Source organism: Physcomitrium patens, chromosome 11, assembly GCF_059467195.1.
Source record: "Physcomitrium patens ecotype Gransden chromosome 11, ASM5946719v1, whole genome shotgun sequence".
NCBI classification, from domain to species: domain Eukaryota; kingdom Viridiplantae; phylum Streptophyta; class Bryopsida; order Funariales; family Funariaceae; genus Physcomitrium; species Physcomitrium patens.
The window spans coordinates 15,958,735-15,983,324 of NC_143420.1; the positions used below are offsets into that span (position 1 = coordinate 15,958,735).

The 24,590-nt window shown below is 29.4% G+C and overlaps 1 protein-coding gene across 3 annotated transcripts; it reads left to right on the top strand.

Moving 5' to 3' along the window:
• The first annotated feature begins 16,860 nt into the window (after positions 1–16,860).
• On the top strand, positions 16,861–19,685 carry LOC112288826 (putative tocopherol O-methyltransferase, chloroplastic). 3 transcript variants are annotated; one of them, XR_016505628.1, is made up of 6 exons: positions 16,861–17,348; positions 17,681–17,955; positions 18,127–18,237; positions 18,379–18,471; positions 18,827–19,283; positions 19,554–19,685. XR_016505628.1 is itself a non-coding variant. In XM_024533462.3 (5 exons), the coding sequence occupies exons 1-5, from the start codon at positions 16,922–16,924 to the stop codon at positions 19,031–19,033; spliced, it is 1,113 nt and encodes a 370-aa protein (XP_024389230.1). In that variant the 5' UTR covers positions 16,861–16,921; the 3' UTR covers positions 19,034–19,685. The 3 variants fall into 3 exon arrangements, 1 of the variants encoding a protein (XP_024389230.1); XR_002971700.3 differs by having other exon boundaries at positions 19,572–19,685; XM_024533462.3 differs by having other exon boundaries at positions 18,827–19,685.
• The last annotated feature ends 4,905 nt before the right edge of the window (positions 19,686–24,590 follow it).

Consider the following 24,590-nt stretch of genomic DNA (forward strand, 5'->3'; position numbering starts at 1 on the left):
TGAAGAGAAAAGACAACCTGCAATCATAAACTTACTTGTAGGAAAAGCTTTTATGAAGAAGCAATTACAGTATGAGCAGTCGATATATATGGTAGTTTCAAATCTTGTGTCAATGGTGGAAAAGACAACCAAAGGGATAGGAGAAGTAGAGCAACTCATATAGAAATATCAGGAGGTTTTTCCAACCGACCTACCTAATGGCATACCTCTTGATTAGTATGCCCCTTTTCAAATAAAACTATTGCATGGAGCCAAACTAGTGAGTCGACTAATTTATCGCTTAGCACCAAAAGAACTTAAAAAGCTACGAAAAATATTAGACAAACTCTTAGAAAAAAGCCTCATTTAAGAAAACACATGACTATAGAAAGTGTTTGTACTTTTTGTATTTAAGAAAGATGGTGAACTTTACCTTTGTATCAACTATCGAGGTCTCAATAAGAAGATTGTTAAAAATACATATCCACTTCTACGTGTGGATGATCTTCTTGACCAACTTTGAGGTGCGAAAATCTTTAGTAAATTAGATCTTTGGAGTAGCTATTGGCAAATATCTATTGCAATAGACGATGTGGAACAGATGGCATTTTGTATGCACTATGGATATTTCAAATGGCTAGTTTTACTCTTTGATCTCACCAATGTTCCAGCTTCTTTTATGCATCATATAAATAGATTGTTTTGAAACCTTTTGAATAAATATATAATCATCTTTATTGATGATATCCTCGTATATAATAAAATCCTTGAAGAGCATGAGCAACATCGAGAAGAAGTGTTGCATTAGCTATAAGATAGTCGTTTTTACAACAAGCAATCAAAATGTGAACTTTAAAAGTTGAAAGTTACATTTTTGAGGCACGTGGTGTCCTCCAAAGGCATGTGTATGGAACAAGATAAGGTGAAAGCAGTGGAGGATTGGCCAACTCTTAAAGATGCTTCTGAAGTTTGCTTGTTTTTAGGCCTTGCTGGATACTATTGCCGTTTTGTTTAGTAATTTGTTGACATTGCTACCTCATTGACAAACTTATTAAAGAAAGGTGCCCCATTTGAATGGAAACTGGAGCAGCAAAATGCCTTTGATAAGTTGAAAGGGATACTCATTACTACTGCAATATTGCAACCATATGATCTTTATCTCCTTTCTATGCTTGACATTGATGCTTTTGACTTTGCTATAGAAGCGGCTCTTCAACAAGACTTTGGTAGAGACCTTCAACCTATGGCATATGAATCACACAAGCTCAAAAGGGTTAAGTACAATTACTTTGCACGTAATCGAGAGCAATTAGTGATTGTATACACTACAAAGGTAACACTATCTATTAGAAAAGTCAGTGGTTGTTCAAATTGACCATCGATCCTTATTACATGATTTGCACCTCAAAAACATAAAATCACGGCATCATTGTTGGAAAGAAGAGTTTTAGCTTTTTGATACCCACCTTGAATACAAGCAAGCAACAACATATTATGCCAAACAGTTTATCACCGAGACTAGACTTGAAGGACAAATCGAAAGACAAGGCAGAAGTTGCTACCATCAATAATATTATTTCAGATCTAACTAAAGAGGCAGAGTAGAAGAAAACTATGCAAAGGGATTTTCATTTCAAGATAGTTAGTGATCGGCTAAAGGTGGATAATATGCAATATCATGATTACATTCTTTGTGATGGCTTGCTCTAATTTAAGAAATAAATTTATATATCTAATAATATTAAATTCCAAATGTACATACTTCAGGACGGATATGACATCCCAATATCTGAATATCTGGGACAAGAAAAGATCTTAGAATAGATCTTAAGGACATGATTTTGGATAAGTTTGGATTGTGATGTTTAAGCCTTTGTATACTCCTATGAATCATATCAACATAATAAAGCATACAATACAGCATCTCTTGGACTATTGCAATTAATTCTGCTACTTATGGCACATTGGGAGCAGGTGACTATGGATCTCATAACATGTTTGCCATAGACGCTTCATAATCATACTATAATTATCATCTTTGTGGATTGACTCTTGAAGCAACTTTACTTAGCCATGATGTAGTCAAATATTGATGCCCTAATGCTTGAATGAGTCTTCTTTGATATCATCTTTTATCACCATGGATTACCTTATGTCATCATTTTAGATCAAGATCCATACTTCATGAGAAGTTTTTGACAATCCTTATTTAAGCTACTAGATACATAGTCATATCTATAGCCTTCTATCTCCAAATAGATGGACAAATAGAGCATACAAATTGAATCTTTGAGGATATATTGGAAGCATTTATGAAAATTCATTATAATGATTGAGATGAATACTTGACACCCTTAGAATTTGCTTATAATGATAGTGTTGAAGCAAGTACCAATCATTCACATTTTTTCCTTAATAACAGTCAACATCCAATTATACCAAGAACTCTCCATCATTCCATTGATACCAACAACCTGATAATAGAAGAATTTATATAACGACTTACAATAGCTTTATAAGAGGTACAACACTGCCTTTTTAGTGCACATAATCGATAGAAGCAGTATGCGGATAACCATTGGCAACACAAGATCTTTTGGTAGGGTGATCAAATGTTACTCTCCAATGCCAACTTGCCACTTGCTACATCAATCCAAATCTGTAAACTAACACCTCAATGGCTTGAATCTTTTTATATTTTTGTAGTGATTTTTGATGTTGCATACCGCCTCAAGCTTCCGCCACAAATTTGAGTCCATCCAGTCTTCCATATTTTACAAATAAAGGAATTTCATACCAAGCCAAAGTACTTTTTTGATTAACACTAACTACCACCACTACTAGTTATAGTTGATGACCAAGAAGAATATGAAGTGGACACATTTTGGAGCATCGCTACCTTTGTCATGGCAATGGACGTCCACAACTTCAGTACAAAGTTTTTTGGAAAGATTATCCTATTCATGATGCAATGTGGGAACCTATACAAAACCTCACCTATTACCAAAAGATAATTTGGAGATACCATTGGAAGTAAAATGAAGACGTTCCGCATTAATGGAAGGAGATTAACTATAACAGGGTATAGAAAAGATGATTATATAGATAGTTAGAACCATGGAAGTTTGTAGACTTGGAGTTAGATTAGTAGACCAAGTAGGACCTACCATAAAATATTCTAGACGAATTTAGGGCAGTTATTTAGGTGGAGCCTATCATAGAACCTTCTAGAAAAAGAATTAAAGGTGGTTATCTAGATAGGACTCGTTGTCGTGTTATAACATGAATATATGGTAAAAGATGATAATATGGATCTTATTATAGAAGAGCCAAGTTAAAAGATAAAGTAGAAAAATATGGATAAAAGATATAGAGGTAGTAAAAATTTTAGTAGTAATACTACCTTTTTAGAAAAGTGACTTCTACTTACTTTATAGGGCCATAAATAAGGCAAAACAAAATAGATTGGAAAAATAAATAATATAAGCATCTTTAAGAAAAAGTTAAGAATAGATTTTAGTAAAAATTATTTAGAAAAACTAGATATTGATACCCGGAGAGGGCCAATTATGAACCAAGGTCAAAATTAGACTCCAAGGCACATAACCGAGTCTTGACGATGAATTCGGGACTCTTTGGTAGATTGAAGAATGGGGTTTGATAGAAGATTAAATAAAGTTTCTATAAGCATTGGTTTTGGGTGATTTGAATCTGTATTAACTTTGTAAGAGCTTTTCAAAGTCAAGGTTTGTTTTGAATGACTTTGGTTTTGTAAAATAAAATAGGATTAATGTTTTGGATGATTTTTGAAAGTTTTGTAATAGATCTATGGATGAAATTTTGTGAGTTAATGGTTGTAGTTGTGTTAAATATGTATTATAAATTTGAGCTCGATCTAATGGTTAAATTGAGGATTATTGAGGTTTAAGTGAGTCAAGCTCTTAGAAAGTAGAATTTTTGGTCTAGTAAGGGTTTTTAAAATTTCTTGCAATCTCTTAGTTTTATTAGAGTAAAATTTATGTGAAAAGATATTAGACTTATTTTTCTATATTTATGGAAATTTCGAAATCAATAAAATGGTGAAAAAAAGAGATATTGGCTCTGAGAGATTGGCATCAAGGTTGGAGAAGGAGGCCGATCAATACCCGAGCACGTTTTTGAGATTATCCTCTACTTGGTAATTTCGATCCTTTTCAATTTTTTTGTACTTATTTTTAACTTAATTTTTAAGAAGTGTGCAAAATTTGAGTTAAGATCAATAGTTCATTCATTAGTTATTGAGGTTTAAATCTATTATGGGAATTACTAGGATTCGATTAGGGTTTCATTTAGGGTTTGGTTTAGGATTTAAGGTTTATTTAGGATTTGATTTAGGATTTAGGATTTTATTAGGGTTTTTTAGGGTTTAAGATTTAATTAGTTTTGGCCTAAAATTTGAATGAAGTCCAATAGGATTTTAATTAGGATTAAATTAAGATTGAATTGAGATGTATTTGAGATATATGTGTGATCATTCTAATATTTCTTTAAGATTTCTTATTATTTCTTTGAAATTTCTTTGGGATTTCTTTGAATTTAATTAAAGCTTGTTTAACATTATTATGGTCTAATTAGAATTTAATTATTATTCTATTAGATTTAAGATTTTATTGTTGTAATTTCCATTCTACCTTCCACAGTCAGGTGCTCAGAGCATCCTCAAGCAAGACTTCACGTATTACGACATCGCTACTTAAGAACATTTTAGAAAGTTTAGGGTAGTAGGATAAAATATAAATAGAACTAACCATGGCCTTTTGGGACATTTGGTCAAGTATGGCTTCAGATCTTTTCTCCTAATAAAGTTTGGTTTTGTATCCTTTTGTTCAGTTCTATTCTATTTTGTTTCTATGTGCTTAGTTGTCTTTCATGTCCTATTTTGTTTAGTTCTATTTAGTTCTATTTTGTCCTATTTTGTGATGAGAATTTATGTTGTTGTGGAATAGAAGGATCTTGGGTTTTTGAGATAGTCTAGTCTTGTTTCAATAAGTGATCGTAAAATCAAATCTTGACAAAGACATTCTTCAACGAGCTTGGCAATGATTCAAAATATGTGTTGATATAAAATATCTAAGATTCTTATAGTTCATATAAAGAATGACTGGATTAGAAGATCTTCTAGATAATGGTGCCATTTTTGAAATGAATCCATAATTGCAAGAAGTTCTTTGTTAAAAATCTCATAGTTGATCTCAATTATTAAAAATTTTCTTGAATGAAAAGCTATTAGATGAAATTTATCATTTATTCCCATTTGTAACAATACAGCATCTAAAGGAAAATTTGATACATTTCTTTCTATGAAGAATGGCTTAAAAAAGTTGATGTAAAATAAAATTGGTGTAAAAATAAAGGCTATATTTAAAGCTTCAAATATTGCTTCTACTTCTTGATTCTATTAGAATTTGTCTTAATAAGTCAAATGTATAAGTTGAGCAAAATCCAAAAAAAATGGATATTTTTTGCCATTTTTGAGATCTTTCAATCTATAATAGTTTGAACTTTCTTAGGATCCATCATAGGTTCATCATTTGAAATGAAGTATCCTAAGAAATCGACTTGAGTAGTCTAAAATAAACACTTTTTTATCTTGGTATTGAGTATTACATCTCTTAGTTTTTGTAACACACAATAAATACTTTCAAATATATGTGTTGAAAAGATGTTGATATTGCCATTGAACTATAGTAACATTGAGGCAGTTTTATATGACTTTCAGCTTAAAATTCAAAAAGTTGATTGTCTTATTTTATAGCAAATTTAATTGCTTGATTCAATATTTGAAGATCAAGTAAGTTGAGCATCAATTCTTTTACTTCATATTGTAATCCATAAAAAAATTGACTAACAAGTGCAACATTACCGTACTTGATATCAGTTGCAAGTTATCAAAATCATGAAGCATACAACATTGTTGATCAATTTTTTTGTTATAAAATATGGATCTTATTGATTGTAATACAAATTGCATCATATTCTTCATACATGGATCAAAATTCTACCATAAAAGCCCCAAATTATCTAATATTGGATCTCATTATTCAAAAAAAAATTATAATAATATTAAATTTAAAAAATATACACTAATGAATCTAACTTATGATCTTAGAGTTTGATAACTTTAGAGTTGAAGTTCAATCATAAGTTGTACTTGATTGATAAATCCTTGAAACTTAAATCTTTTGCTATCAAACTTCTTGGATAGTATAATCTTTGGTTCTCTAATATTAAAAAGATATTCTACCATAGAAAAAAAAAATATGATTTGGTATAGATGTTAAAGAAGCTCCAATCATTTCTATATCTTTGCTCTTTGCCATTCTTTTTGCTTGTTGTAGTAATAAATTAAATTGATGCATTGCAAGCATAAACTCCCTCAATTATTCTTAGATTTATACTATTGAATTCTTTATTTCAAGAAGCTTTGCCATAATAATATTTAGAGAAGAGAAGATGTATAATATTGCTCAAAAAAAATAAAAAAGAGAACTTGAGAATAAAGTAATATTAAGGACAATATCAGTTTAAAAGAAGGTAATCTGTAACTTCTAATATACTGATGTCTTATCAAGGAAAAAGATATAATCCACTCTTAATCAAGAAAAGACAAAGCTTTGATATTATAAGTGTGCTCTTGTAAAATTTTTAAAGACAAGAATTTGATAAAAATAAATAATCAAGAAAGACCTTTTTCAAAGAAGTACAACAAAATAAAAATAAAAAAAATATGTACATTAAAAAAAAATAGAATAGCTATTGCCAAAAGACAAAAAAACTAAAGACTCTTGAATCTAGATTAGAGCAAGAAAAAAATTCATAAGAGTGAAGAAAGCTTCACTCTTGTCTTTATATATACTATCTACCTAGAAGCTATGCAGCGATATTCTATAAGACCTTCAATATGTATTGACTTTATAAGCCACATGTCTTAACTTAAAAGATAAGTTTTCTATGTGTGTGCCACTTAGTTAATTTTTTCCACAAGCATCCATAAGTATGACATGTGGCTAACTTGTTGACCAAGTTTTTAATCTAAAAGACAACTATAAATATTTGTAAAGTCAAAACTATGTCTATAAAGCTTTTAAAAAGCTATTCTAAAAGATATTATAAAATTAATCTATTTTTATCTATTTTTATTTATTTTTATCTACTTCTATATAATTATATAGGTAATTATTATAATAAGTATATATATATATATATATATATATATATATATATATATGACACCACCTATGGCTACATTATACAAGTTTTTGATTACAAATGATGTAGATTTTCCATAAACACCTTCTATGAGGCTACCTCATGTGAGCATATAATCTAGAAGAAGCCATAACTTAAATTACGGCCTATTTATAATTTTTTACAAACCTTAGTTTAAGGTTTTTTAACTAAGCTTGTACAACTTTTACATTGAGCTTGCTTATTATAAAATATACTATTATTATATATTTTTGTATATAATCTTTTTTTTCTTTTTTTTTTCTTCATCTAACTATACATTTATAACATGTGTATTTAATAGAAACCTAGTACAGCTTCTAATTAAGATTTTGGATAGCTTCTCATCTAATACTACATGAATTGGATTAATAGCAGGAAACTTACTTAAGTTTGATATGGCTACAATAAGTTTTAATTCCACTCCATTTCTTTTCTCTGCATGTTCCACCATCTGAACTTTATTTGAAGGAATAGAGACTACTAGTACATGAGCCAACTTTATCTTTAGTACTTTTGAATATGTTGTCATCTTAAGTACTTATTGCTTACTTGTGCTATGTAATAGTTGTAGGAAGAAATCATCCCTCTTATCACTTGCATTCACTATACAACAATTGTGGAGTTAGACAAATCCTCATTTAGTAATCCTAAAGTTAACTTTATTCTACCATATTGTCTTTTTTGCTATAATATACATATAAGGTACACAAGTTGGATTGAGTACTAATCACCCACTTACTACACTTGCAATTAAACAAATTACTTCTCAAAACACTAATGCTTGCATTGTAGTTACTCTAGAAGCCTTTTTTCCTATACAATGGACGTTTTTACAACTTCATTGTATTCCACAATTCCTTCTATTTATATACTTTATACTACAAATTCACAACTAATTTTTAAATTAATATATTATATCCTTTTAATATTCTCATTATTACTCTCAAAACTTTTATAAGTTGATTTTTGGATAGCATTGGTCTTCCTATCATGTGCTATGCTTGTACTTTCTATGGTCTATTTCATATCTTAAAAAAAAGAACTTGTCATTAAAGAGGAAGTTTTTTATGTTGGTATTTAGTTGCAATTGCATTGGTCAAACCAATTTAGGATTGTATCAATATATTGTAAGAGAGATCTAGCTACTTTTGCACTATTATCCATTAAAAACTCAATCTTTAGTTTGTATAAAAATGTATAAATTTATTTCAATTATTTTTTCTGATCATGTGCAACATGGAGTCATGTGCAATATGGAGTCATGTGCAATCTTTTTTATTATTTTGGGTATGATTATTGTAATAGTGAATCACTTTAGTTATATAAAAGTACAAAATCAATACATGAATTAGCAAATCTAGCAAAAAAAATCATTTTTTCTAAACCATTAATGATTGGGATCTTTTAAAGGTTTTTTGGACTATATATGTCCATTGATAAAAAAAAAAAAAAAAAAAAAAAAAAAACTAAAAAAAAAAAAACTAAAAAATTATAATAGTTTTTTTCAAATCCATAAAAATTATTTTATAAGAAAATTAAATATCAAAAAATATTAAAATATTAAAATATAAATTAAATACTAAAAAAATATTAAGTATTTATTTAAAATATATTATATAAAAAACTAAAAATATTTTAATAAAATATACAAAATAATAGAAAATCAAATAAAAATTCTAAATGAAAATAAAAAATACCAAATACTGAATATAATATTTTGTAAAAAATATAGAATAAATAATAACATAAAGATAATAAATTAACCACAAATATATTTTTTAAACCAAAATTATTTAACTATTAATTCATTTTAATTATATATTAAATATTTATTATTGAATAAATTTAAAATTTATTGTGCTTTTAATATAAACTCTCTAGGATATTTTGAGATTTTTTAAAAAAAAATTAATGCAAAAATAGGTTATATTTTGGAGAATTATATAAAAATTAGGTAATTAAACAACACATTATATCAAAGAGAGAAAAGATTGGAGACTATATAATATCTCATTTTTGTTATAATTGAAGTATATAGATAGTAAATATGTTGCAAAAAAAAAAAAAAAAAAAAAAGAATTTTAAGTAAAATAATATCTAGTACCATATTACATATGTAAATTATTCACAACAAGCAATCAAACCTATAAAAAAAAAAAGATACAAAATACCAATTGTAACAAGTGACCAAAAACAAAGAAAAGAAGAATAAAAGAAGATAACTACAAAGAAAAGAAAAGAGTATGATAATACAAAATTCATGAAATATGGCAGTGTTGTAAAAATATAGAAATTACAAAAACTAAACATGTTTTAGTACAAAAAAATTAAATTTATACATAAGCCAAATCAAATAGAAGAAGACAACAACAAAGACACAAAAAAAATGTGTTAAGTTAGGGGTTTGAAGAAAGGACAAAAGAAAAAAAGAAAAAAATATGGTCCTTTTTTGCTTCTCTTTATCCCTTCCAACCTCAAAATCAAGGAGTAGAGTGAGTCAACATATGATCAAAACAAATGCAAAAGGAATGTATCAAATCAAAAGCTTTCAAAAAAACATGTTCTTAGGGAGGTCTAACTTGACTTGAGAGTTGATCCAATCAATGGATATACATACGCTTGGCACAAGTCTAGATCCAGATTGAAGGAATGTGCATTAAATGGGTATGGAGGAGGAATGTGACAGTGGCCTTATGCCACACACAACAACCCAACATTCTTATCAAGTCTCACTCCATTTATTTGATTGATTGATTGATTGATTGATGCCCATGTTGCCCCATTGGGCATCAAACTTATCCCTTCATCCTGCACAGAATGCGTGGTCTCACACACTCACACACATATCATTTTTATCACGTTTCATGAATTCTACATGTTTATTTTACAAATAAATAAACAAAATGGGTGCCAACTAACAAGTGCTGCACGTAACCTCGCGGTCGATCAGGAAGACAGACCAGCGTATTCATGCCTATTCGTATTCCTCTTTGAATGAAGCATGAAGCACGTTCCCTCTTTGGGAGATGATGCCAAACCAGAAGGAACACACACACACACATACACACAAGCTCTCGTTTCCCTTGTCCACCATTTGTTGTTGTTCTTCTTCTGCTAAGCCCATCTCTCTCCTCATCTCGCTGCCATCTCGCTGATCTGCTCTCTCCTCTCGGCCTCGATTGGGAGCTCTCTGTCCAGGCTTTTCTGCACCTCCACTGCTTTTACTACATGTACGCCGTGTTCGTGAAAGGATTCTGTCTGCTCCGGTGCAAGTTGCGGTCCGGGATGTTGTGCTCCTGTTGGGAACTAGAGATGGGAGAAGAGCCTAGAGAGGAGAGCGGTCTTAAGCGAGCAGGTGCTTGGACGTGCAGAATGAGCGCCTGAGTAGCGGATTCTTGATGGTGGTGAGTTATCAATCTCTCTTGTGCTTGCTTGTGAGGTTTTACTTTCTGTGATGTCTGTCTGTGATTCGGCGTTGTCCAGTTTAGAATGGTTGGAGCAGGAGTTTGGAGTTTGAGAGGCTGGCTGTGCTTGAGAATCCTTGGAACGGGGGGTTTGTTCTGGGTCCTTGGGTGGGAGTCGGATTGCGTTGTATTGAAAGCCCAGAGAGTGCAAAACGAAGGCCTTCGATTCGTTTCATGGGGTTCTGTTGCAGATGGGAAGTGTTTTGTTTTGAGTTCTAGTTTTGATATTCGCATTTGTTTTGATCGTTTGGAGTGTGTGTAAACTAGAGTACTGTGAAGTGAAGTAGTAATGAGGATGGTGGGTTGTTGTTTTTATGTTAAATGAAAGAAGGCAGTGCAGAGGTTGATTAGGTGGTAAGCTACCGTTACCAGAAGTTAATGGCTGTTGTGAAGGAGTTGCAGTTGCTTTCACGTGTATTTGTTGAGTCCTACACTTACGTTTCATGTTGGAGAAACTTGTGTGGACTAAAAGTTGTTTTTATTTTGTGTTTTAGAAATGAATGGTGTGATAATGTGAAAACTTTGTACAATATGTAGAGAAATGTTAGTCCCTTCTTTTTGTTAGGGTAGTGGTAGAAAATATTCTACAATTTTTTTATAGACATACATAAATATATGTTTAGATATAATATTGAAAGCATAATTTTATTTGGATGTGATGACATTCCTGAGATGTTGTCTTTCTACTAATTTAATTTAAATAAATATTAACAAGCCACACATGTAGATGTCAAATTAAAGCTATAAATATAAATTTGTCAACAATTGTTGGTAACACCATTATAGTTTTATTTTATAAGTGGCATGAGGAGCAAATAAAGGAACATTTCTTATATATTTAAAGGAGCAAAATTGGATATTTATGAAGAATCAAATAGGACTATTTCTTTTATAGTTGAAAGAACAAAATTAGATATTTGTGAAGAATCAAATAGGACTAATTTTGTGGTATTATTTATGATGTACATATCAATATTTTGAAAGTGTATGGTTGAATTTTGGATAAGAGGATCTTAAAAGTTCTTTGAGCAGTCGAACATATATAATGAAGATTCAAATGACGAATTAAAAATAAAACATGTAGAAATGAAAGATATATTATATTAAATTCAAGTTTATATTGATAAAATAACACTTTGACTGGAAAATATAAATATCTTGAATAGGAATCAATGTGCAAAACTTTGAAGAAATATTAATTGTATTATAAAGTATTTCAAAAATTGACTAGTATTAGCAATAGAAATAATAAATTTGGATTATTATTTGTTGAATTGTATATTATAGTGAGTAAAATTTAATTATTAGTGGAAGAATATACATGAGTCAATTGGTATAAAGTAGCAATCTTTCAATTGAAGAACAAAGAAATATTTAAAGAATTTATTTTCGACTTAAAATATTATTACTTTGTAGCAAATGATATTCTTTTCAATAATTTTGCCAAAGAATTTGAAGCTATTATACCTATTATATTTGATGTTGTCACATTTAATAAAATTAAAGATGACAACAAAAACTTATATAAGAAGTTAAACCAAGTGGTTAAAGATGTGTCTATTAAAAAAAATATATTAATAAAACATCTATTACAAAGATGGAGGGATTTACATTTCATAGAAGGTAGAGAATTATATATTATAGAAATTTCAAATGACAATAATAGTTTGTAACTTTTTAAAAAGTTTATACATATGTGCATAATGATATTAAAATTTGACATATACATAGTTTATTCTTTTACTATTATATTCTTCATTATCTATGTAGGTAGAAATGCATGAATAATAATAATAATAATAATAATAATAAAAACAGAAAAAATGACAAAAATAAATAAATAATTTTCTATAGAAATCTATATTTGTTAAAAATATCATAATTATGCAAGAATAATATAAAAGTATTATGTCTTGTTGAAATAGGTGGAATATATAAGACTACATTAGCAAAAATTACTTTCAATGACATCAAACATATGTATGGTGTAGTCTATTTTTTAGAAAGTATTCTAAATAATACAAATAGTTATACAATTTTATGCAATATTGTAGAACAGTTATTAGTTTGACCAAAATCTATAGATTTGAAAAATGCACAAAAGATATTCATAGACTTATTATTGGAAAAAAAATCATCATAGCATTGAATAATATAAGGAATAAAAATTAAATTAAATATATTGTATATATGAATATTTTATATGCAAGTAATAGCAACACTTGAATTATAACAACACAAGATTTGAAACCAATGCATTATTGTACTTCAATTATTCATAAAATAGACATTGTAGAACTTAATGATGATAGAAGTTTAAAGTTGTTTATTACTTATTCTTATAGAAATCAAGTCAAACTATCTAAAGAACTCATGGATGTTGGCAAAAAGATTATAAAAGCTTGTAATAGTCTTTTTTTTAAATCTAAAAGTAATAGGTGTAGTTTTAGGAGAACAAAAGAGGTTGAGATACTAGGACTAAGTTTTGCAAAAATTGAAAAGAAGAAATAATTTAGATAGAGTTGAAAAAAATAGTAACTATAAGATTTGGAGTGTTTTGAAAATAAAGTTTTATATATTTAAAATTAAAAAAAAAAATCTATATTTTTGGACATATATTATTTTTTATTGGTAATAATATATATCAAGATATCATGTCAAAAGAAAGAATATTGTACATGTAAAAAATAGTTTTAATTATTTTATTGATCAAGATAGATATTTTATATTAAATAAATTTATTTATGAATTTTTGGCAAAAGCACTTAAAAAAAGAGTTGTAAAAATGGAAAATCAATTATAAGACATGAAAAGAAGGATTGTCAAAAGTGAAGAAGAATATAAAGTCACAAGAATTTGAAACATGAATATGGTACCAATGGATGGATTTTTAATTGAGATATTATATTTTATTCTTCTTTAACATATTGAACTTTATCAAAAATATTTTCTTTAAAATTAAAAAAATTTAAAGATATTATTTGAGATATTAAAAAAATCACTTCTTTTATCAAAATTAATATAATTTATTATTAAAATTTGATATTATTACTAAAAGAATTGAAAAACCTTACATCTTTGAAAAAACTAAATTTAAAAAGATGTTTGAGTTTAAAATCACTACCAAAAGACTTAAAGAATCTTGCATCTTAAATTAAGATTAATATAAATTGGTGCTACAACATAACATTAATACCAACTTTATTTAAAAGTTTTAGATTTTTAATAATATTTAGTTATAATTATTTTAAAATAAAATTTCTAACCTTAAATCATTCATAAGTCTTAAAATAAATAGAACCTCATGTTTAAAAATTGCCAAAAGAATTAAAAAACCTCAAAAATTTAATAGAAATTGATATAAATAGGTACTCAAGCTTGACATCATTGTCAAAAGAATTAGGCAATTTTGCATCTTTGAAAATATATATATATATATATATATATATATGCTCAAGCTTGATATTATATCTAAAGAATTAGACAATCTTACATCTTCAGTAGAATTTGATATTTATAGAAATATATATATATATATATGGATGCTCAAGTCTAATATTATTACTCAAAGAAATGAGAAATCTTAGGTCAAAGACATATCTTGGTATTAAAAAATGCTCAAGCTTGAAATCATTGTCTAAAGAATTGTTATATCTAATTGCTCAAGTTTGACTTTATTTACAAAAGAATAAAAAAAAAACTTACATCTTTGATAAAACTTTATTGTAGTTGGTACTCAACTTTTAAATTATTTTCAAAAGAATTAAAAAACTTAACATCCTTAAATAGACTTGATATGATTAGATGTCTAAGTTTTAAATCATTATCAATAAAATTAAAAAATCTTATATTTTAGAAATTTCTTTAAATAAAAAGATATTTAAGTTTGATAATATTATTAAAATAAATAAGAAATATCACATCTTTAATAGTGCTTGAAATGAAAGATGCTCAAGTTAGACATCATTATCAAATGAATTAGAAAACCTTATATCTTTGATAAAACTTAATACACAATAGTATTCAAGTCTGATATTATTGCAAAAAAAATTAAAAAAGCTTACATCTTTGACATGGCTTGAAATTTAAAAAAAAAAAAAATCTCTAACTTAACATTATTGCCAAATGAATTGAGAAATCTCACATTATCAACAACACTTAACATAAGTGTATACTTAAGTTTATCGTTATTATCTAAAAACATAAAATATCTCTTTTTGTTAAAAAGATTTGATATATTTAAGTGCACAAGTTTGACTTCATTTATAAAAGACTTGAAAAGCTTCATATTTTTCACATTATTTTGTCGTAGTTGGTACTCAAGTAAATTAAAATTCAACTAAAATCTATAAAAATAAAATAAAATAAAATAAAATCTTCTTATTATAAACTGTGTTATATTATTCAAATTTATAAAACTATATAGAAATTATAATTAGATCTTACAAAGTTTTTATATCTTTTTAATATGCAATAAGAGTTGAACATAAATTTTGTTGAAGCTATTAGAAAAAATTCTTATATTCCTCATTGTTTAATTTGCTATATATTTATTCTAAATAAATTTTGTATACAATAATTCTTATATAATTTCGGTATTTATTTATTTTTCAAAACCATATTATTCTATTTTTTCTTTTTTATTAAAAATAAAATTCTTAAATTTTAATTTGTTAAAATTTGACTATATTAGTATATGAAAAAAACTTATGTATTTCAAATATTATTTTTAAAAAATATATAAATTTTTTCATTTTTTCTAGAAAAAACCTACAAAATAGAATTAGTTCTAATAAAATGTGGCATAAGAATATGGAGAAAAAAAAAAAAAAAAAAAAAAAAAAAAAAAAACTAGTCTATCAACAATGCTTTTTAAACCTTATTCAATTATTACCAAACAAATTTCATCTCAATTTTTGAGATCTATTTTTAAATTAACAATTGATACATTTTTAAAAAAGTAGATTATGAATTATCATTATTTACTATTAAAAAAATTTCTAAAAACACAACCTCAAACTAATTACTGGATGCCATTAAAGTTGAAATCATCCAAAATTAACTTAAAACTACAATATAACAATTTAACTAGATAAAAATTAAGATTCAAAATTTGAGTGATCTTCTCAAAATCAATTATGTAGTACAATAATTATATCAAATTGAGTATAATAATCAAGACAAATGAATTATATTGAAACAACTTGGTGGTTTGAACAAGATATGGGCGAAAATGATTTCAAACTCAATGCAACAACATCCTTCACTTCATCCCCCCTAAAGTAAGAGAGTACATTTCTATGTACATTTTTGTACCATGAATTTTAAAAACGAAATAAATCAATGCAGTGCAATTGGGGAGGAGATAAAAGCCCGTATACAGTAAAAAATAGATAAAACGTGCCCCCACCTCCTCACAACCCCCAACAACCAACCTGCAAACTTGCCAAAACCGATTCCACTAAGGAATCGTCGAGTAGTCCACGTTTCAGATCCCGTGCGGTCCCTTTACATGAAAATAATGTTAGGTCAGATGACGCAACCGCCCCCAGCAACGAATCCCACGTGTGGAGTCTAAGTGGATGAATGAAACAAAGTCAATTAAAAAAAGGAGGGGGGAACAGTGACGTGGGTGGATGAATAACGCCAGCCTCGGGGGATAGCCTCGGGGGAACGAACCTCCACCTCTAGTTGCGGACCATCGTTCCCTCGTGGAGCCTCCCCATTGGCCAGGCTTTTCATCCAAAGACACACTGCCACCTGTGAATTGGGGATTCCGAAGCAAACCCGCGGTCGATGTCTCTCATTCTCCGCCGTTCTTTTGAATACCCAAACTCCCGCAAAGGCTGTATTTTTTGGGTTTTTTGGGGTTTTTTCTTTCTTCCTGGGTTTTCTTTTTTTTTCTTTTTTTTTCTTTTTTTTGGATTTCGAAGCGTTTATATGAAGTCACAAGGGATGTAGAATTGCCAGGTGTTGTCGCGGCGACTATCACTGTGTCCGTCCGTCGCTCCGTCCGTCCGTCTGTGTTGTCTCCATCTTGGGAAGGGGGAACCTGCCGCGAGCCTATGGGATTGATTGAATGAGAGATAGATCGCAACGAAGCTGAAGAGGCCCAGGCGTTGCGTGTTGAAGGGCCTGTCTTAGTAGCGCTCCCTTCCTCCTGGCGATTCTGTTGGAGTTGTCGCAGAGTTTCGACAACTGTCATAGCGATGGCTGTCGCACTGGGAGCAGCAGGTTCTTTTGCTGGTGCTGCTGCAGCACGGGCCTGGACTTGCAGTAGCAGCATCAGCAGTTGCAACGAGATCCGGACCCGGTCGACGAGTGTCACGAGTGCGCAGGTTTGCGGTCTGATAAGGGCGGATGATGAGGTAGGACGACGCGGCGTCAAGACGAGGAGTCTGCGGTCTGGGGGGGTGGTGAGGCGAGCTGTGCAGCGGACGGAGCCGGAGCTTTACGATGGCATCGCCCACTTCTACGATGAATCGTCGGGCGTATGGGAGGGCATTTGGGGGGAGCACATGCACCATGGCTACTATGACGAGGAGATTGTGGAAGCCGTCGTTGACGGCGATCCTGACCACCGGCGAGCGCAAATCAAGATGATTGAGAAATCTCTTGCGTATGCTGGCGTTCCTGGTATGTATTCTTTCTCTCGTATTTCATCTGTAGAGATGTGAGTGGATGCCAGGTTTTTTACACTCTCCAGCCGAGCCCTACGCCGCCTATCTGTCTGTGGCCGTGTGGAGAGTTCGAGGGTACGCTCTCGTTTTTTCACTGTAGAGTGCCTTGTTTAATACATTATTTGGAGTATTATTCCGCAGCTTCGATTATGAATTCTGATAGAGCATTAATGCAACAAGCAAATTTGAAGGATGGTGACCGAAGCGCGAGTAGCTACGAGTCATATTGTTCTTTTGGTGTCTTTTTCTTTTAAGAACGCCCTTTTCGTTGTGATTTTGTTTGTGCAGATAGCAAAGATTTGAAACCGAAGACGATCGTCGATGTGGGTTGTGGGATAGGGGGAAGCTCACGTTACTTGGCCCGGAAATTCCAGGCCAAGGTGAATGCCATCACGCTCAGCCCAGTGCAGGTTCAGAGAGCCGTAGACCTTACTGCCAAGCAAGGCTTATCTGACCTCGTCAATTTCCAGGTAGCGAATGCCCTGAACCAGCCCTTTCAGGATGGTTCGTTTGATCTCGTGTGGTCCATGGAGAGCGGCGAGCACATGCCAGACAAGAAAAAGGTTAGTGACATTAGGGATAAATGTTAATACATTGACTTATTCTTGGTTTATATATATATATATATATATATATACAATCTTTTTGCGTTTTTTCTGAAATTCATGTAGTTCAATGTAAAGTCTGGATGCATTCGCTAAGTTTGGGTTCTTTCTCTGTGAATGGCTTTGAAGTTTGTGGGCGAGCTTGCACGAGTAGCAGCTCCCGGCGGTCGCATTATCCTGGTGACGTGGTGCCACCGTGATCTCAAGCCCGGTGAAACTTCTCTCAAGCCTGACGAGCAGGTTTGCGACCACGCTTCATTCTCTTTTTTTTCTTTTTTTCTTTTTCTGCAGTATCTTGTCAAGCTGTCACTAAAAGTACCGATTAATTTGATTCGGAATCATACCATCTCACTTATGGGAGTTATTTAATTGCTTTTCCAGGATCTTTTGGACAAGATTTGTGACGCATTCTACTTGCCAGCCTGGTGCTCGCCGTCGGACTACGTCTCCATAGCCAAAGACTTAGGCCTGCAGGTGAGAATTCTTCTTAAATCTAGTAAAACAAGTTACCAAAATTTTCCTCTTGTCGTTTTGTCACTATCGTTACATCTTTGTCCTTAATTTTTGTTTTGTTTTTTTCGTTTTTGGTTTTTGTTGAGAGGTTAAGTAATATAGAGGTGAAAGGTTTCCTGTAACCTTTGGCAGGGAGGAAGCCCAGACTCTGGGCCCTCCACCATGTTACTCATAATCACACTGTCGCTCCACTGATTTACATAGAAATATCTTTGGGTCAGATAATTTTTTATTGTTCAGTCATTTGGCAAAGTTGACTGAAACCAACTCCACAGGTAGGTTCTAAATAGTTCCAAACATATTTCCTGCCTCACAGGATATCAAGAGCGAGGACTGGTCCGAGTACGTGACGCCCTTCTGGCCAGCGGTGATGAAAACCGCCTTGTCCATGGAAGGGCTGGTGGGACTGGTCAAGTCCGGCTGGACTACTATGAAAGGAGCTTTCGCCATGACGCTCATGATCCAGGGCTACCAGCGAGGGCTCATTAAATTCGCTGCCATCACTTGCAGGAAGCGGGATTGACCGACTGATTCAGTCCTTCCTCATTTCTCATGACATCATGGACAATGTCGCAACCGATTACATTCTTATGCCAGTGAGGAATGGTTGCGTGGTTTCTGGTAATCGTCAAGCTTCGGAGTATAAGGGATTGAGGTCTCCGCTAGTAGACTTTACTATGGCATATTCAACCATCTGTACCTTGAGGGAGTAATCACCAATTCGTGCATACATCATTCGGCAAAAGATCATTGGACGTCTCTTCCAGAGAGAGGTGATTTCTTTCGAGAATCTTTCATGGATTCATCGTTTGATAGACGGGCTTACAGTCCGGCTGTTTTTGTGCTCAGAATTTGCGGTGTTTTGGTGATGTTTGAGAATCTGTGGGCTGTCTGAGATCCTGTTGGAGACGAAGCTTGTCAAATGGTCTTTTCTAGTTCTTGTCCATTGCAGTTTCCATTGACTGCAATTTATAAAAGACATCAACATAGTTTTAGGTCTAATAGTCGTTTCATCACGTACTGCTTGTGACATGTGTAACCAGGTCACGGTGGATGTGCAGATTTGACTGAACTCCATTAAGCTGCACTGCAAGACTTAAGTTACAATCAGCACCTGTTACAATGCATTTTTCATGACTTTATTTTAAAGTGAGTTTTCAAAGAGTTTTATGATAGCTTGATTTTAAGCTTGAAATGGTGTTGCAAGTCAAGTTTTATGAAGAGTCTTCATCTTTACAAGAATTTCACAGAACTGTCAAATAGGTGATTATAATTTGGAACGGTCATCTTTGTTACATTGTGAAAATATGAATTATCCTACGTATCAGAGAACGTTATTCTGGGCTTGCATGTGTTCAATGAATTTTGAAAATAAAAAAGCATCATCTCAGTATGATTATCAAATTGTCAAGTTTATAATATTATCTAATTTTATCTCTATTTTATGTTTTATCATTAAAAGGCATAAGATGTATTCATACAAATATGGTTTGAACTGTTGATAAGAATAAACGTTGTCAGTAATTTATTTTAAGTATACAAGAATCCTAGTATTTTGTTAACTACATCCTTTACGGGAATACAGAAGAATTGCAAACAGAGTTCACATTGTAGTAAACAAGAATACAAAGAGAAAGAAAGAAAAAAGATTAATAGATTGTGTATATATATATATATATATATTTACATAGGAGAATGTGAAATTGGCCCATCCATCATTGTACGCTTTGCCCTTAAGAAATCCTACTGCAATCAAGGGATGGGGGGCTGAGAACAGAAACGGTAATGGTCAAGAACAGGATCTAAAACTACTAAATTTTATTATGTTTATTAACTTCATACAACAACAAGTAATAACCAACATAATATTGGCACAATATTAATTGCTTGGAAACGTAATTCATTTATCTGCATAAACAAAAATTATGATAATAAGATATTCTTTTTTTATGTTATATTAAGTAGGGTCAATAACTTTGTAATCAAATTCCAACCTTAAGGCAATTGCAGCAATCTTTTGATGAAGTGATATTTATATTTTTGTAGTCTATAGAATACCTGGTTAAATTTGCAAAACAAAATAATTGTTACTTTCTTTTGCAAATCTTTTATATTGTTCAATAAGAATGTCATCTTCAAAGTTTCTATTGATAATTATTGGGTTTGGATTTACTTGGTAGACTTCCAAATTTTATAATTGCCTTAATAATTAGAATACATCCAATGATAGTGAATATAGCTACTAGTACAAATGTCTTATTGAAATAGACTTTGTGCTCTTACAAAACTTTCATTGTCATTAGTCTTGTCTTTTGATAATTTATATCTTATACAACATCTTTCTTGGTCTTTAAATTAACTTGTAATTTATAGTTTTGCAATTATTTGCATCAATTGGATCATTTTTGTCCTTAAGCTAGTCATAACCTTTCATTGTCACATCTTTATGAATAAGAATTATTAGTGGTTTGTCAACTATAGGCATATGATTGCAAATACTATTTCTACTTGGACTTATCTCTAACTCTTTTAATGATTTTATTATGTTTATGAAAAAATTCACTATAAAAATAAATAATTGATTTATTATACAAACTTATTTATCTATATGCTTTATATCCTTACTATATACAAAAAAAAAAAAAAAAAAAAAAACAATTCATAGACTTTGCATAAATTTATGTTATTTAATTGACATGTAGATATTTATGGTTTAATTATGTTTAGATATTCAACTAATTTTAAAGAAAAATAAAATAAAATAAAACTAATATATAAAAAAAATTAACATAATTTTGAATTATTCACAAATTTTTTTTATTTGATTATTTTTTGTAGAAACTACAATTTTTAAAAAATCAAAAATCAATTTTCTTGGATTATGGATTAGATTTTTATTGTTATATTTTTATATATAATTTTTTAAAATTTATAAAATTTAAAATAAATTAAATCTAAGTTAAAGATTTATTTCTTTCATGCAAGGGTATTCTTTTGATACATAATTATATTACATAATTTCAATATATTTTTACTTTTATTTTATCTTTTGAAGATTTTATTTATTATTGAATTTAGAGCCAGCAAAGTTAAAAATTCTCCATAAATGTTAAACACTTGTAGATAATTTTAATAATTATCTCAGTTTGTTTTAATTACAAAAAAATACATATTGGTAAAAGTTAAAATTTTGTTGGAGTTGTTTTCTTCTTTATCCTTTTATTCTTTTGTGGCAATAACCAACATTCATTATATTGTTCATTTTAGTTTATTTTTGGTTCCATTAGTTATTTTCAAAAACGTAGGACATAACAAAGTTGTTATGTAATACCAAAGACATTATAGCAGATTACTTCATGTGGTTTTTTTTAGAGGTTTTTAAAACTAAGCTTATCATCAAATCAACAAGTAATTTTCTTTCATAAACATATGTATATATAGATAGATAGGGGATTTATAAATTGACCAAGGCATTTACTAAATCAAACCACCCATCCTAATCATCATTTAATTTGTTTTTGTATTGATTTAAGAATACAAAATGAGCATTCATTGAATTGTACTTAAAATCAATGCAGTAAAAATAAAGCCATCAATCAAAAACATAATACTAAAGAATAGAAATGCATTGCATGTCTATTAAATATTGTCAAATTTAGATACCTTAAGTTTTTGCACATATTGTAACAAGTTGAATTTATTTCATTCAATCAAGAATATAATATTAGACCAATTCTATTGTAATCTATGTATTCATACATAAATATTTTTTTATATCAGTTGGATGTATCTTTTGGAAACTTGTAATGATATATTGTTTGTATATAAATATATATATATATATATATATATTTTGTGCATGAATATGCATGTGGAACAATCTATACGTAGATTTTTGTATAGATATATAAAAAAAAAAAGAAAAAAAATAAAAAAAAAGGAAGTTTACATGAAAGATAAGATGTGCAAGATAACAAAAATATCTTGCTGAGTGGCAATTATTTTTGCTATAATTTTTTGATTATTCTTCGTGGTTTTTTTAAGACTTTTAATAGTACTAGGTTTTTACATTGAAAATTATAGTAATCAGTTGTTTTAGTTTACCAATTGTAAAATTTGTCACAGTCAAAATGTTTTGAAAAATGAGACAAGAAAAGAAATGTTGCATAGAGTTCTTATAACCTTTTAAACAATTTTTGAAGTTTAAGACCAAAAAATCAACTTTAAAAACACATCATTAATATACATTGCAGGTTTAGCAAATACTTCTAGTACAATAATAAGTTTTTTTACATTACAACTTAGAAACCTTAAGTTGTAATGTAAAGCAATATATCCTATTTGAAAATTACATACTTTTACTTTAAAATATGGTTCAATGTTTAGAAGAATGTTAGATATCTTTGAAAGTTTTACACATTTTTTTCGAATCATATCATTTCTTTGAGTAATGAAAAGTTGTATTAAAACAGCATAGGCATTGATAAATAAATTAATTAATACATTAATCATGTGTTTTAAGAATCATTATTATTGGTATTACTTACACAAGGTTTTAATGATATATGTATGTATGTATGTATATGTATCTCTCTCTCTATATATATATATATATATATATATATAACGAGGCTATTTTTTTCTTTTTTTTATTGAGTTTTACATTTACTAGATCTGAAACAAAATGTGTGTTATTTTCCAACAAGATCATTATTTTTTAAAAGAAGCACAATTATAAATTTAAACAATGACATTTAACATGAATTTTATTTCAAATAGTGTGTGAATATATATACATATATATATATATATATATATCTAATGCTTATTTATATATTAAATACATCATATATCTTCATAGCACTTTCTAACATGAATTGGTGTTATGTATATATCTATATATACATATCCATGTACATACAAATATACTTATTAAATCTTTGTTTTGTGTTTATTGTACACTAGACATTGGTATCAATTTCTATTAACAAACAAGAGTCTTTTTCCAATTTTAATTCAATTTTTGAAAATGAAACTTAATATATATATATATATATATATATATATATATATATATATATATATTGTTGTTGTCATAAAATTCATGTGGCAATATTATAAATAAAATATTTTTTTAAAATGATAATTAAAAAAAGATTAAGATTAATATGATTTCTTTTGATATTTTTTATTATTTATTAATATCAATTGAATAATATAATACTTAAAGATAAATAAAGAGTATTACTAATGCCACCACCACTTATTCTTATTAATTTTTCAATAAAACTTTGAATAGATTTAAATTTATTTTTTATATAATATAAAATTAAAAATCATATTAAAAATATTAACAATTTTTTTGGTTTGAATTAAAGAAAGACTAAAGAAATATATCGAGTGGTTGGCAAGTAGTAGTCACATTGGCAATACCCTAAATAAGTATACATAATCTTATTAAGTTTTTATTGTTCAATTGAACTTTTAGCTCAACAATAATTAAAAAGTTTAGAAGTTTGTGAAGTAAATATCAAATACCTAAAAATGTAATTTTTATACATATGTATTTATATATTCATATTTATATATTTTAATTCTATATTATTTTAAAAAGTATTAAAATTTTCAATAGAAAATTTATTTTAAGATTTAAATCACTTTATTGCACATTAAAAACTGCACCTCATTTAAGAACAATCTCAAAATATTCTAGATTTGCTCAACAATATAAGTTTTTGTTAATATACATGTATCTATCTATATATATAGACACACCTACTCCAAAACAACTAAATAATATTACACATATAATATAATTTCATACCACCGTGAGGTTTATATATATTGGACTTTATTGAACACATGGAGGCTAGAATAAAAAATTAAAAACATAAGAATCCTAAAAGCTACCTAATCTAGGATTCTCTTCAAGAGAAAAAAATGACTCAATATGGGTTAGGATTATCACTTGCCTGGGCCACGTAGGATCCCCACTCCGCCAAAAAGTAATGGGCAAGGAGAAAAAAAAGAAAAAGAAAAAGCTAACACGGTAATGGGCCATGCGCGGTGGACGTAATCGT

Bases quoted from the DNA above. Each gene is read 5' to 3' on its own strand.
- LOC112288826 (XM_024533462.3), top strand. From the start codon at position 16,922: ATGGCTGTCGCACTGGGAGCAGCAGGTTCTTTTGCTGGTGCTGCTGCA. The intron at 17,349-17,680 runs GTATGTATTCTT...TTGTTTGTGCAG, and splicing joins TGCGTATGCTGGCGTTCCTG to ATAGCAAAGATTTGAAACCG. The intron at 18,472-18,826 runs GTGAGAATTCTT...CCTGCCTCACAG, and splicing joins CCAAAGACTTAGGCCTGCAG to GATATCAAGAGCGAGGACTG.